We start from the raw sequence: 12840 nt of genomic DNA, 5'->3' as shown, positions 1-12840 counted from the left end.
AATAAGTATTTGGGCGGTTTCAGCTAGATTAGAGAAGTGCAATATGCATAACTAAGCTGTCTTGAACAAGATTAAGGAAAGGGTAAGCGCAATTTAATACAAAAATAATTGACTTATAAATATTTTAATGATGTACATTGACAAATGTGAATGTCAAACAATATCTTACTTATTTGTGACTTGTTTGAGTCAACAATTTAAAATATAAAATGAGCTTAAATTGATCAAGTATGTTTCGCCGATAATGAAGTTCATCTTCCATGTTTTCAGATATTAATAATAATACTATTGCTTGCTATACGTGACACCTGTTTCCAAAAATACCTGAGTAATATGGTACGGCCGGCAAGTTGACTTTTTTTTTTAAATAATATTTATTGTAATAACTAAGAATTGTTTCGTTCCTTCCAGTTGACTTAAGAATGAAAATATATAGTAATATACTAGGAAAAAATATTTATTAATTAATTTTTAAAAATAAATAAATAAACAGAAAATAAGTTCCCTCAAAAGGGTACCCAAAGATACTTGGGTTTTGATGATAATATTGGTCATTTTGATAAAATCCCAAGAGACATGGAAGATCCCACATGTTTTGATATGTAGTCTTCAATAATCATACATGACACCCCTAACATATCTCATTAGCCTCCCACGATATTAATATAATAATGCTTTAACCCTTAAATAATATATTCTACGTGGTTGAAGTGTCCTATGAGAAATACAGTTAATTATATATGCTGACTATGCGTGTGCGCGTGTATATACACTTGTATATAACCAGGTGAAGTATAAGAAGTGACATAACCATATTTGAGAGTGTTTTGTGTGTCTGTGTATGTGAGAGAGAGAGAGAGAATGAAGAACAATCAAGTGCGTTTGAATAACGGAAAAATAATGCCACTCATTGGCTTGGGAACTTATTCCTACCAAAATGATAGGAAGACTACAGAACTAGCTATTCATATGGCTCTCAAGGTATTTTTTTTTTCTCCAAATATTTTGTTTTTCGCGATCTCTTCTTCTTTTTTGTCTTCACTACACATAAGCAGTATACTTCACTACTCAAAACAAGCCTACAGACAAGTATGATCATTAGGGTTTTATTCAAATCAAACAAAATGTACATAATTTCACATTGGAGAAGAACTTATATATTAAAAAAAAAAAAAAAAAAAAAAAAAAACTCTACAAATTTTTTTGATTTTATTTGTTCATGAGCAGATGGGTTACAGACAATTTGACACGGCAAAGATATATGGGTCAGAGCCAGCTGTGGGAAATGCTTTGGGAGAAGCAATTCTCAAAGGGACAGTTGAGAGAGAAGACATTTTTGTTACTTCAAAGCTTTGGGGAAGTGATCACCATGACCCAGTTTCAGGCCTAAAACAAACTCTAAGGTATTATTAATTTATCATCATCATTAATTATTATTAAATTCTAGTAAATAATTATCTTCTTCTTCATCAACCTATATATATACATATAAAATAAATGTATATCTAGACAAAATCTACATATATATTCTCGCATACAAAAATACCTTATTGAATCCATCAAAGCGCATGTGGGTAAATCTTCTCGAGTTTTATGCATGCGCTTAAATCTTCTGCAAAATCTCTTGAGATTCACAATTTTTTTTTTCTTTTTTGGCGCTGTTAGTAGGACTACTTTTATAAGATAGTGGTCTTAAAGTACAGTACTAAAATAAAAATCAGCACGGCACAAGATAATTCTCTCGCCTAATATTAAGATTTTGAGAATCTCGAAAAGGGAACTAACAAAATTAAAATAAAGTTATAGAGACCCTTTTTTTTCTCTATCCAATGGTTGTTGCTTTGTTGCACAACAATTCAAACATACCCCATATGATTTTTTTAAAGTACGCTCTTCTTGGTATTACTTTTCTTTATTATATTATTATTGTTGGTTTGTTTGTAATGGTAAATTTGTGATCAATAGGAATATGGGAATGGAATATTTGGACTTGTACTTAGTTCATTGGCCAGTCAAGTTAAAGCCTTGGGCTTCTTTTGCTGTTCCAAAGGAAGATGAATTTGAAAAGCTGGACTTGGAATCAACCTGGGCTGGAATGGAAAAGTGCCTGGAATTGGGTTTGTGTAAATCTATTGGTGTCAGTAATTTCTCAAGCAAGAAGATTGAAACCCTCTTGGATTTTGCCTCTGTTAATCCAGCTGTCAATCAGGTAACGCTTCAAATTTTATTTTTCTCGCAGTTATTTTGGAGAAGAATAATTTTGTTTTTTTTGTTTTTAATCATCATTGAAGAATAATGAGATACTGATTGGCCTTGGTTACCAAAATTTGAAAGGATATTTGACAGCTAAACGTGATGTAACGTATCCATGCAATAAATATGTGTTTAGGTTCCAGCTTTGGTTGAAAATGAAATATTAAAAACTAGAATTGATTGATATTTGCCAAAGCAGTTTTTTTTTTTTTTGTTAATTATTGTTGATCGGTATAATCAAGGTCAACTTGCTTATATCATCATCAAAATCAAGCATGCTCATAATCCTCATCATCAATTAAATATATTTTATACTTGAGCTTGTCTTCTCTCAATACCATCATTCTACCTAATCCTTCGAGTATAAAAATAAGTATAGTTTGGGAACAACTAGTTTTTGCACTCTCTAAGCGTGCTAATTGCATAATTAAATTGCTTCAAACAAAAGTAGAGGAGCGTTAGGTTTGATTTTTCCAAGGGACTCTAATCTCTTATATTATATGCTTCCACGCGTGAAAGATTTGGTTACCAAGTCATAAAGACAAAAATAAAAAAGATGATATAAATTATTAAATACTATGATTGCATAATTTGTTTCTGATTTTTTTTTTTTTTTGGGTATGTGATGTTTAGGTAGAAATGCATCCCATGTGGCGTCAAGCCAAACTGAGAGAGGTTTGTGGTGACCACAAAATCCACGTAAGCGCTTACTCACCGATCGGTGGGCCCGGGAACTCATGGGGGTCAACGGCTGTAGTTGACCATCCAATTATAAAAAGTATTGCTCAAGATCACAAAGCCACTCCAGCTCAGGTGAGAATCAACTCTAGAGGAAAAAATAAAAAATAAAAGTATTGAGTTCTGACTTCAAAATTGATCAACTTTTGAAGGTTGCTCTGAAATGGGGATTATCGAAAGGAACGAGCGTGATCGTGAAAAGCTTCAACGAACATAGATTGAAGGAAAACATATCCGCGTTTGACTTAAAATTGGACGATCTAGATCTGCGGCGGATCGATAAATTAGAAGAGTGGAAAATTATGAGGGGAGAGTTTCTGGTGAATCAAACCACTAGTCCATACAAATCCATTGAAGATCTGTGGGACGATGAAATTTAACCTACTTCATTCATATCGTGCCATTTGTCAGTAGCTTAGTCTGCAAGTTATTCATATCAGAGTTCTTTGATAAATGAAAAAAAAATGTGTATTGATATTAATTAAATCACAATGTTGAAAGGTGTTCAAGGTGATCAAATCATAGAATTGGTTATATGCTAAAGGTTGGGTGTATATGTATGTATGTACCAAAAGGAAATTTGTGTTGTTGGAAACAAAGATGTTCTTGTTGGGCTAGCAAGACTATGACCAGACCATATCACATGATACGGCTCTTATGGAATTGACAATGCAAAGTTTCTCACTATTGATGTTTGCTTGTACGGATTTGGACTAATATTAAAGTGATAAGCTTTGGTGGGTCAAATAAACAAAAGAGATTGATGCCAAAAAAAAAAAAAAAAAAAAATTATGAGTAATCTGAGGTGCTCTACACAACAGGCCTATATAAAGTTTCACATCGTTCATGGCGTAATGGCATTTATCAAATTTGATGGCTCTCCAAAAAGCAATCATAAAGCAATGTACCTTATTACCAGAGGCTTGTCATTTTGGTGATGAAGAAACAACTATACATTTCTGGCAATGACACCATGCAAATAGATGGAGTTTTACAAATACTAATCAGCCTGAATGTCTGACGTTTGTTCTTCTCCGTCTAGCTGAATAATATTATTTCAGATCCTGATAGAGTTATTTGTGTCCACGTAATATTTGTACAGGTCGTTAAGGGTACCTAGAAATATATAAATAAATTAAAAAAATTAAAATCCTAGCGAATAAATCCTAATCAACCTATTGTAGTGTAAATCATTTACACAGGAAGGATTGTGTATGATGTTAAATCTCTCTTATGTAGAGAGATATGACAAAAGAAAACATACTCTAGAAGGTCATATTTGTTTTCAGCATATAAACCAAAAACCAAAAACCAAAAATATTTCTAACCTGTTCCCGGAGCTAGCATATGTATAAAACTTAATCATTTCCGAGCTTCTTGCCATTTTTGTTGGACGCGGATGAAATACCTTGCTCAATGCACTGGGAAAGAGAGAAGTGACTATCAAGAGAAGAGTACAACTACAAAAAAATCTAAAGATGCGTAAAAAAAAAACATGGGAAAAATGATCATGCATAACAGTTTCAAGTTTCCCGAACTTCTTGGTTTTAAGAAGAAAAATAAATAAATAAAAAATGAGGTCACAAATGAGTAGTGTGAGCGAACCTGAAGAAGATATCCGTGCAACCAATCTAATGTTTGTGGAAATGTAGTTGCTGATACGTTGACCACAGTCAAACCCCCCTGGAAAAACAACCTATGAGCTTCCATGAACTCTTATGTATCCAACTGATTACTTGGAGGAAAAATTATACAAAATAGCCATTTGAAACCTGGATTATACAAAATAGCCATTTGTATACAAAATTATACAAAAATTGATAAGCAAAATATCCAAAATTTCAAGTTTTCAGTGAGATGTCAAAATTACATCGTCAATTTTTTTTTTTTTTACACAGATTAGAATTTTTGAGGATTTATATAAGCAATTTATTACTTTCAAAAGCTTAATCAGAGGGTCAAAACAGTTATTGAAACCTGGAACTTGTATATTTTGGCTGTTTGACTAATTTTAGACAAACCTTGGCTATTCTGCAAATTCATCAATTTCAATTGGCTATTTAGCCAAAACTAAATGGCTAGACACTTTTCTTTGTTTCTATCTTAAAAAATGATAAGGAAAAAATAAACAAAATGGCTCAAAGTAACAGGATAGCAGACGCATGAAACACGTACCTCTGAGCTAAATGAACATAGGTATTCCTGAATGGTTTTCAAATTGGCTATTAACTTATCCTTATCCTGGAACATAAACAAGGCAAGGGTCAGAATCAATTATAACATGTCAATTCCTCCACAGATTGCTAAAGAGGATATTGCACTGATTCTGGGTAGTCACACAGCACTCTAATCAACTGATTAAAGTAACAGCCCATAAGCTTCTTGGATAATAACGACGAATATGCAATTATTACCTGAACTAGACATTTACCCTTAAATGTACGAGTTGTGATCCATTCCTCAAGCAAGGCCTGATTTGAGAGAAAGAGGTCAGTTTTGGAAAAGAAAAAAAAAAAGCATGGATACATTTGATATACGAATTACGAAGTAATTATCATGCATTTTCATCAAGACATCACCTCATTGATAAGAATAACAGGAAATTTATAAAGTAAAAGAGAAGTCACTGTTCGTCATCATAGAAACATAAAAGCAATATGGTTTGGATTCTTCAACTTGTTTTTTTTCTTCTGGTTGAGTTTGCGACATCAAAATATTTCTTACTAGCTTCTTATTCTAAATACCAGGATGCGACATCAAAATATTTTATACTAGCTTCTTATTACGACTAACAGGATGAAATTTCAGACAGTAACAAAAGAGCTCCAATGGACTGGTCGACCGACCCGAATTGAAAAAAAGAGTTCCTAGTGTCTCATGTATATATTTGTTTGTAATGTACACAGCTAAATGCACAATGAAATGAAATATTCAAGTCATGTTGCTTAACACAATCTAATGGCGCCAGATTAAGACCTTCCTGGCATGGTAGAGAAGAGACGAATTCCAGAATTTAGCATTCAAGTAAGAGATGAAACCCCCACCTTATGGTCAAATTCAGCCATCTTTAGAACTATCGGTACGATTACAGGTTCGGCCACACCGGATTTTTCTTTCTTAACGGGAGTGTTTTTTGTGATGTCTGAATCTTTTTTAGTCTCACCTGCACGATGACAACCATAATTACAGAAGTAATTTCACATAATGTAGCCACGAGCGTCAGCAGCAGAAAAGACCAATACATGCACTATTGATAAACAGATATATATGGATGTTTCTGTTCGCAGACGCATAGGCATTCTTAATCTTATATGACATAAATACAATTTAGACCAATGAGAAAAGAGATAATTCACTTCATAGAAGAAGAAAAAATATGATAAGTTCATGGCTTTATTTTCACCTTTATTTTCATTAACATTTCCTGCTACACTCATGGCTTCCAGGTCATCTGCTACTGTATTAACCTCATTGCCTGAAATACCTTCCTGAGTAACCTCATTATGACTTCCCAAAACAGTTGGGTTATTTTCTTTTTCTTTTTTATCATCTGCTGCTACGGACTCGAGGTTTGGCTCCTTAGCTTGATCTTGCGTTTTAGATGGTGATTTATTCTCATCATCCATCAGATATATACTTGGGTCCAAATGAATTCCCTGACATCAAACCATGAAAATTGCACAATGGTAACCATCTCCCATTTCACCAAGGAGGATGTGGATTCGATTTCATGAATATACATAAATCATTAAAGAAATCATATTAAATTCGAGCAGAAACACCCATCGAATAATTGAAGATAACCCCTTTTCCTTGGGTTCCCACTAACGGGATGGTTAAGCATACCTCTATTATTATTGGCTTTCCATCTTTCATTGCTTTCTTCAGATCACCAGCTAGACCTGGAGATCATTTGCATTCAAAGACGTGTTATCAACATCAAGCAAAGCGAATTTTACATCCTAGTCTTCTCTAACCATGTAATGCAGCTCTGGATCATTGTCTCCACAATGTAAAGTTGCTACCTTTACGAACAATTCGGCATTCCCGGCAAAATTCAGTTATTAATTCTTCAGAGGAGCCAAAGTCCCGTGTCCATACAGGAGTTGATGCCAATGTAGCACTGAGAAAGCATCCCAAAAAGTAAAGCATAGTATAAGCACATGTAAAAATAACCAAAGTCCTTATTTAACTATTTCAAAATGTGACTATAAAAGCCTGATCAGGAGGCATGAGCGTATGAAAGTATCAAAAGTTACTCATTTACAAAAGCACACTGAACATGAAAGCATAAATTATTTGTAGATAGATAGCTGAATGATGCAAAGTGAATCAAGCCATACTCTGTAGACGTACGCAGCAATTCATATACCATATCAGTCTACAAAAAATAAAAGATAAAAATGAAAAGTTAGATGCCTAAGTGAAGCAAAAAAAGAGAGGGAGAAATCTATAGAGTCTTGAATAAAAACCTGCAAGACATTCGGCAAATTGAGCCTCTGCGCTAGTTGGGTTGCAATGGTAGATTTCCCAACACAGGCAGTTCCACACACAAGAATAACTAGTGGTACTCTTTGATGATGAAACCTGTGACACAAACAGAATTACCAACTAAAGCATTTATGTTTTCGCTACTCCTGTCAGTTACTTTTTTCTTTACTTTCTTTTTCTAAGCACACAAATGTTGAGTTGTGAAGCCTTATTCGTCGGTTAGACTATGGAGAACTTATGACAATTATTCAGTGGATCGATCTGAGGGTGAACCACTATAAATGTGTGTTAGTTGCTCTTTCCGATTTAAATTGTTTTCTGGTTAAGTCGGTTTTAGGGCTCAAATCCTAACAGCAACAATTCGTACTAATTAAACTGGAAATCATAGGTAAATCAAACTGACCTGGTCATCATCTTGTAGCGGTTTATGTACTCCTCGCCATAACCCCTTCGCTCCATAAGCTGTACATATCACAATGTTAAACTCTTCTCAAAGGTTCCAAATAATAATTAAGAAAGAAAGATAGCAAAGCTCAAGGATCTGACACACACCTTAAACAGATTAGCTTCCAAATCAGATTGAGAGCTGCCATGGGAAAATAAACACTCTACATTAACCACCATTCGTCTTGATGGCTTGGGAAATTTTCAAAAGAAATGATATAAGGACTTGAGAGAGAGAGAGAGAGAGAGATACACGTCTAGAAGGCTGTTATCTATTAGCAGCTTCTTGAGTTCAAGAGCAATTTTCACTGCTACATGATTTGGGATCTGAAAAAACCATCCATTCTCTGATCAATTCTTTAAACCACACAACAGAAATCTAGAATAACTCGCTTGAGCAACATATCACAAGCTCAGAACCCTATTTCCTATTCAATCATTGTAGTCGCAACATGAACATTTTAGCATAAAAATTTTCGAGTCTTGAACAGACAACAAGAACGAATTAAGCTTTAAGCCACAAAAAAAAAATGCATAGGAAACAAACCTTGGTAACCGTCAACATTCTACTGAGCAAAAACCTCGAAAGCACGTAGTAGTGATCCGCATTGTCACCCAACCACACCTTCACCTGTGAAAAAGAAAATTAAAATCTAAAAATAAAAAAAAAATTACTTTGATCGTAAAGAAACTTTTCTCGGTAGCCAAACAGAAAATTGAGGGCGAAAGAAAATACCTTGACGAAATCGTACTTGGAGGAAGGATTTCGAGAAGCGACCTGAGAGTAGGGAAACAAAGGGCCGTCGACGTCGTCGTCCTCTTCGTCGCGGTGATACGACTCTGCGATTTCCTTGTCTTTCTTCATTTCTAAAATCGAGAATCGTCGCTTGTCGGAGTTTCGACGAAGAAGAAGCACCGGACGGAGAATCGGAAATCAGAATCAGGTGTGTGTGAGACTATTATTATATTCTAAAGAACAACGTATTCTCGCAGTTTTCGTCACTCTTTTTTCCCTTCATGTCCTCTGATATTTCGCCACGTCACTGACTTGATCAGTGGTGCTGACGTCATACTTCTGATTTTCATTGGATGAATGTAACTTTGATTCAAAACCAATGCATCGCTCAGCTCTCAGTCAGACACGCCACCCTGACGATGTGGCATTACTTGAAAGTTGAAATTGGCTTCTTTTCTTTTTTTTTAGGGGAAATTAATTTATGTTTAGTATAGTCAGAAATTAATATGGTGTACACGCTATTTTACCGATTCAAGAAATTAACATTTAAACAGTGACAATATTATTCTACAAAAAAAAAAAAAAAAAAAACCAGCTACTCAAATGTACTATTGGAACATTTAACCATATCACATTTTAACTTGTAGGTTAAGCAAATTTCATAAGAAAAATCCCATAAACATAGTACAGGTTACATACAATACAATATATACAAACAAGAAGTAAAAAAAAACAAAACATTAATTGACCTGCTATCTTTAGCCTTCAACTAAAAAAAAAAAGTACAACATTGCACATGTACAATCATCTTCTCGTTTATACAATGATTGTTTGTTGGAAAAAGAAACTACACCATTTAACAAGGTTACAATTCACAAGAGACTCTCTCTCTCTCTCTCTCTCTCTCTCTCTCTCTCTCTCTCTCTGGATCAGGATCGCAATCGAAAGTCCATGATCAGAGGTCAAAATGTAGCAACTTGTGGTCCAAAATCCTCTTGAAGAACTTGCCACCTCTCTTTCCGAAGCTGGTACCGAGGACTCCCGGTGGGAGAGACGATCTAGGGTCGGGTCTCCATTTCAGCTCTCTGAGGAGAGAGAAGAGGGTGGAGAGAGCGGGAGAGATTTCCTTGTCCCTGATGTTCTTGCACGACACCACTCTCAGGCTCTCGATCTCCTTCCACGACATGATCACCGATTCCAGTCGCTCCGTTGTTACCAGCGAACATCCTTCTACTGATACAAACTTCACTCGCCTGTAAAAATCCCCGCCACAAGTATAGACCCATTGTTACGCCTTTACTCTATATTACGATTGTGTTTCAACTTTCAAGATACTTCTTCGACCCATAATCAAACTTTAAGAAATCGATCATAGTAAAAACAAATAAATATGAACACAACACACAGGGGAAAGAAATGGCAGGAGGAAAGAATCTCACTCTGTCGCAAAAAGAAAAACTGGCTACGATTCGAGTGAGTTCCAGCAAAAAAAAAAAAAAAGGCCATACAAAACCATAGGAAAATTTCAGGAAACCTTATTGGCTCAATCCCTAAACTCGTATCAAATCCTTATCACCCGACAAAGGTCATTCGGGTCACCAAAACTCCAACATAAACTTCGAAGTTCAAAGCTTTCTTTCAGCAAAGCTAATGGATCCAAGTTAAAATAAAAGATACTAATACGATAGCACAAAGATCATCCAAGTTCTTGCAAACAAAATCCATCATCACTAGTACTCCAAAAATTCAATCAAAACCAAACTAAACGAATCAAAGCGGTATCATTTACTAGGAAAAAAAAAAAAAAAAAAAAAAAAAAAAAAAAAAAAAAACCCCATTACCTGCAATTACTGGCGAGACTGAACACATCATTGTCGAAACCCCAACAATCCTTGAACACGACCTCCCTCACGTTCCCACACACCCCAAACAAAACCCCGACGGCCCTCTTGTCCCTCAGCTGGCACCTCTCCAAATGCAGTCTCTCGAGCGCCGAGCAAAGGCCCAAATACTCCTCCGCGCCGGAACCCACCTCATCGACCCTCTTGCAAGATACGAGCTTGAGAGTCTTGAGATTCTCGCAGAACGCCAGACCGCCCACCCAACCGCTCTCCATCCTGTGCTCGCACAGAACGAGCTCCTCCAACATTTGGCAACACTGACCGATGGCTCTGATACCATCGACGCTTCCCTCGCACCCGACCAGCTCGAGCCTCACGAGCCTCTTGCAGCCCTGGGCCAAGATCGTGAGCCCAAGATCCGACACCACCGACCCATTTCCCACCAGCTTCAGGACCTGAAATTTTTCTCGCACGCTTATTTATCGTTCAAAATATTCCTAAAACTGAGTTGAGAATAGAATGAATATTTAGCCCTATGCTATGAGAATTTTTGAATTATCTTGTTTATTGCACTGCTACATGAAAAAGAATTGGACCTGGAGATTCTCGCACGCTTATTTATCGTTTAAAATATTTATAAAAATGAGTTGAGAAAAGTATCGATATAAATTTATCTTGTTCATTGCAGTGCTTGTGAAAATGATTTGGCTATTTATCGTTAAAAATATTCCTTAAAATTAGTTAAGAATAGTACGGAAATTCAGCCCTATGTCATGAGGATTTCGAATTTATCTTGTTTATTGCAGTGCTTGTTAAAAAAGAATTAAAACCTGGAGATTCTTGCATGCTTATTTATAGTTAAAAATATTCCTAAAACTGAGTTGAGAAATAGTATGGATATTCAGCCCTATGTTATGAGAAGTTCGAAATTATCTTGTTTATTGCAATGCTTGTTGAAAAATAATTGGACCTGGAGATTCTCGCAGGCTGCGATCCCCCGCAGCACATTGTCGCTGCACCTGTGGAGCTCGAGATCCTGAAGAGTCCGACACTCCTCGGCGACTCTCAGAAGTCCGAGCTCGCTGGCGTTGACCACTGCGAGCTTGCGAAGGTTAGGGCAACCAGAGGCGAGAGCGTCGAGGCCACGATCGATGACTTCCGAGGGAAGGAACTCCAGTTCCGGGGCGAACCGAGCTCCGATTCGAGCCGTGAGAAGCCTGTGGCTCAGGAGAACCTCCGAGCTTCGAGCCGCGACCAGAGAGCCGGGAATCAGATCGGCGTGGGTGAGATTCGCGAAACGAGATGTCAGTCTCCCGGACTGAAGAAACCCCCAATCGGCGAGCCTGAGCGATCGGGTGAGCCGGTCCTGGAGGCCGAGCCACCTCTTGCAGACGAGCGAGTTCGCGGTTCTCTGAGAGCTCGGAAGCCGGGAGAGGATTCTGAGCAGAGTCTCGTCGGGCAAGAGGAGAGTCCGGTCGGAATCGGCGGCTCTGAGAAACGGCTCGTCGCGGGGCTTCTTCGGCGGAGAAGGGAGGGACGAGTGGAGGTTCATCGCCTCGAAGACTTGCCTGAGCGCGTTGTTGTTGTTGTTGTTGCTAGGGTTAGGGTTAGGGCTTCTGAGCCAGAGATTGGACCATCGTCGCAACGGAGTCCTAGGGTTTCGCTTCTCGCCGCGAAACGCCGTCGTTCTAGGCTGTGGCGGTTTGTTTTCTTGTTCTTCTTCTGCAGAAGTAACGGCGACTCTGACACCCATTTTGGCTGCTATGTTGTTCGTTGAATGATTAGGGGTTTAAAACGGATATATATGACAGAAATGATATGTAGGAGCGAGTGAGTAATGGAGTTTTGAAAGACACTTGTTTCTTTTTCTAAATCATTTAAGGAAGCCGTTAGAATTTTAAGAGGCGCTTTTTGTTTGTATCTCAAGATTTTGAAATATAACTTTTGTGTATTCGTATTTTTCAAATCTAGACTACATTGTTATAAGGCCCAACTCTATCCAATTGACCACTAAACCTGGGAATGTCCCTTTAATCAAGGACCGGAAAAATTAAGTGTCCGCAACCGGAATTTATATTCTTAAGCCAAAAATTTCCTGTTCCTGTAAAAAGATAAAGAGCAGAAAAATTAACGACTTAAAAAACGAAAGATATTTATAAAAAAAAAAAGGCAAACGACGTATCATAAAACGACAGGCGTACGTGTAAACGACCTTCCATGTACAAACGACATCGTTATAAAAAAAACACAAACGACATATCACAAAACGACGGCTTTCCTGTAAACGACATTCCATGTACAAACGACATCGTTATAAAAAAACGCAAACGACATATT

The 12840-nt window shown here is 36.9% G+C and overlaps 3 protein-coding genes across 3 annotated transcripts; 1 reads left to right on the top strand and 2 right to left on the bottom strand.

The window, feature by feature from the left end:
- The first annotated feature begins 772 nt into the window (after positions 1–772).
- LOC149379889 (NAD(P)-linked oxidoreductase superfamily protein) lies at positions 773–3630 on the top strand. The gene is made up of 5 exons (XM_089603640.1): positions 773–981; positions 1228–1403; positions 1966–2209; positions 2887–3066; positions 3144–3630. Exons 1-5 carry the CDS (start codon positions 862–864, stop codon positions 3369–3371), a joined length of 948 nt encoding a protein of 315 aa, XP_089459766.1. The 5' UTR covers positions 773–861; the 3' UTR covers positions 3372–3630.
- Positions 3631–3800: 170 nt separating this feature from the next.
- LOC149379888 (P-loop containing nucleoside triphosphate hydrolases superfamily protein) lies at positions 3801–8932 on the bottom strand. The gene is made up of 16 exons (XM_089603825.1): positions 8663–8932; positions 8474–8557; positions 8180–8253; positions 8035–8068; positions 7886–7944; positions 7464–7578; positions 7335–7372; positions 7017–7114; positions 6838–6893; positions 6395–6647; positions 6036–6154; positions 5406–5462; positions 5167–5232; positions 4597–4674; positions 4320–4412; positions 3801–4107 (listed from the first exon to the last, which is right to left on the bottom strand). Exons 1-15 carry the CDS (start codon positions 8789–8791, stop codon positions 4350–4352), a joined length of 1323 nt encoding a protein of 440 aa, XP_089459951.1. The 5' UTR covers positions 8792–8932; the 3' UTR covers positions 3801–4107; positions 4320–4349.
- Positions 8933–9258: 326 nt separating this feature from the next.
- LOC149379887 (RNI-like superfamily protein) lies at positions 9259–12318 on the bottom strand. Its single transcript, XM_089602394.1, has 3 exons — positions 11474–12318; positions 10504–10958; positions 9259–9915 (listed from the first exon to the last, which is right to left on the bottom strand). Exons 1-3 carry the CDS (start codon positions 12254–12256, stop codon positions 9618–9620), a joined length of 1536 nt encoding a protein of 511 aa, XP_089458520.1. The 5' UTR covers positions 12257–12318; the 3' UTR covers positions 9259–9617.
- Between the last annotated feature and the right edge of the window lie 522 nt (positions 12319–12840).

The sequence above is a fragment of the Urtica dioica genome, chromosome 12, assembly GCF_054948205.1.
Source record: "Urtica dioica subsp. dioica isolate 48M chromosome 12, U.dioica_male_clone48M_v1_H2, whole genome shotgun sequence".
NCBI classification, from domain to species: Eukaryota; Viridiplantae; Streptophyta; class Magnoliopsida; order Rosales; family Urticaceae; genus Urtica; species Urtica dioica.
The sequence above is the reverse complement of the archived record's forward strand: the minus strand, read 5'-3'. Positions and strand labels throughout refer to the sequence as shown.

Bases quoted from the DNA above. Each gene is read 5' to 3' on its own strand.
- LOC149379889 (XM_089603640.1), top strand. From the start codon at position 862: ATGAAGAACAATCAAGTGCGTTTGAATAACGGAAAAATAATGCCACTC. The intron at 982-1,227 runs GTATTTTTTTTT...GTTCATGAGCAG, and splicing joins CTATTCATATGGCTCTCAAG to ATGGGTTACAGACAATTTGA. The intron at 1,404-1,965 runs GTATTATTAATT...TGTGATCAATAG, and splicing joins GGCCTAAAACAAACTCTAAG to GAATATGGGAATGGAATATT.
- LOC149379888 (XM_089603825.1), bottom strand. From the start codon at position 8,791: ATGAAGAAAGACAAGGAAATCGCAGAGTCGTATCACCGCGACGAAGAG. The intron at 8,558-8,662 runs GTATTTTCTTTC...TCTTTTTCACAG, and splicing joins CCAAGTACGATTTCGTCAAG to GTGAAGGTGTGGTTGGGTGA. The intron at 5,233-5,405 runs GTAATAATTGCA...TTTATGTTCCAG, and splicing joins AGGGTAAATGTCTAGTTCAG to GATAAGGATAAGTTAATAGC.
- LOC149379887 (XM_089602394.1), bottom strand. From the start codon at position 12,256: ATGGGTGTCAGAGTCGCCGTTACTTCTGCAGAAGAAGAACAAGAAAAC. The intron at 10,959-11,473 runs GTCCAATTATTT...GAAAAATTTCAG, and splicing joins CAGCCTGCGAGAATCTCCAG to GTCCTGAAGCTGGTGGGAAA. The intron at 9,916-10,503 runs GTAATGGGGTTT...GGATTTTTACAG, and splicing joins AGTCTCGCCAGTAATTGCAG to GCGAGTGAAGTTTGTATCAG.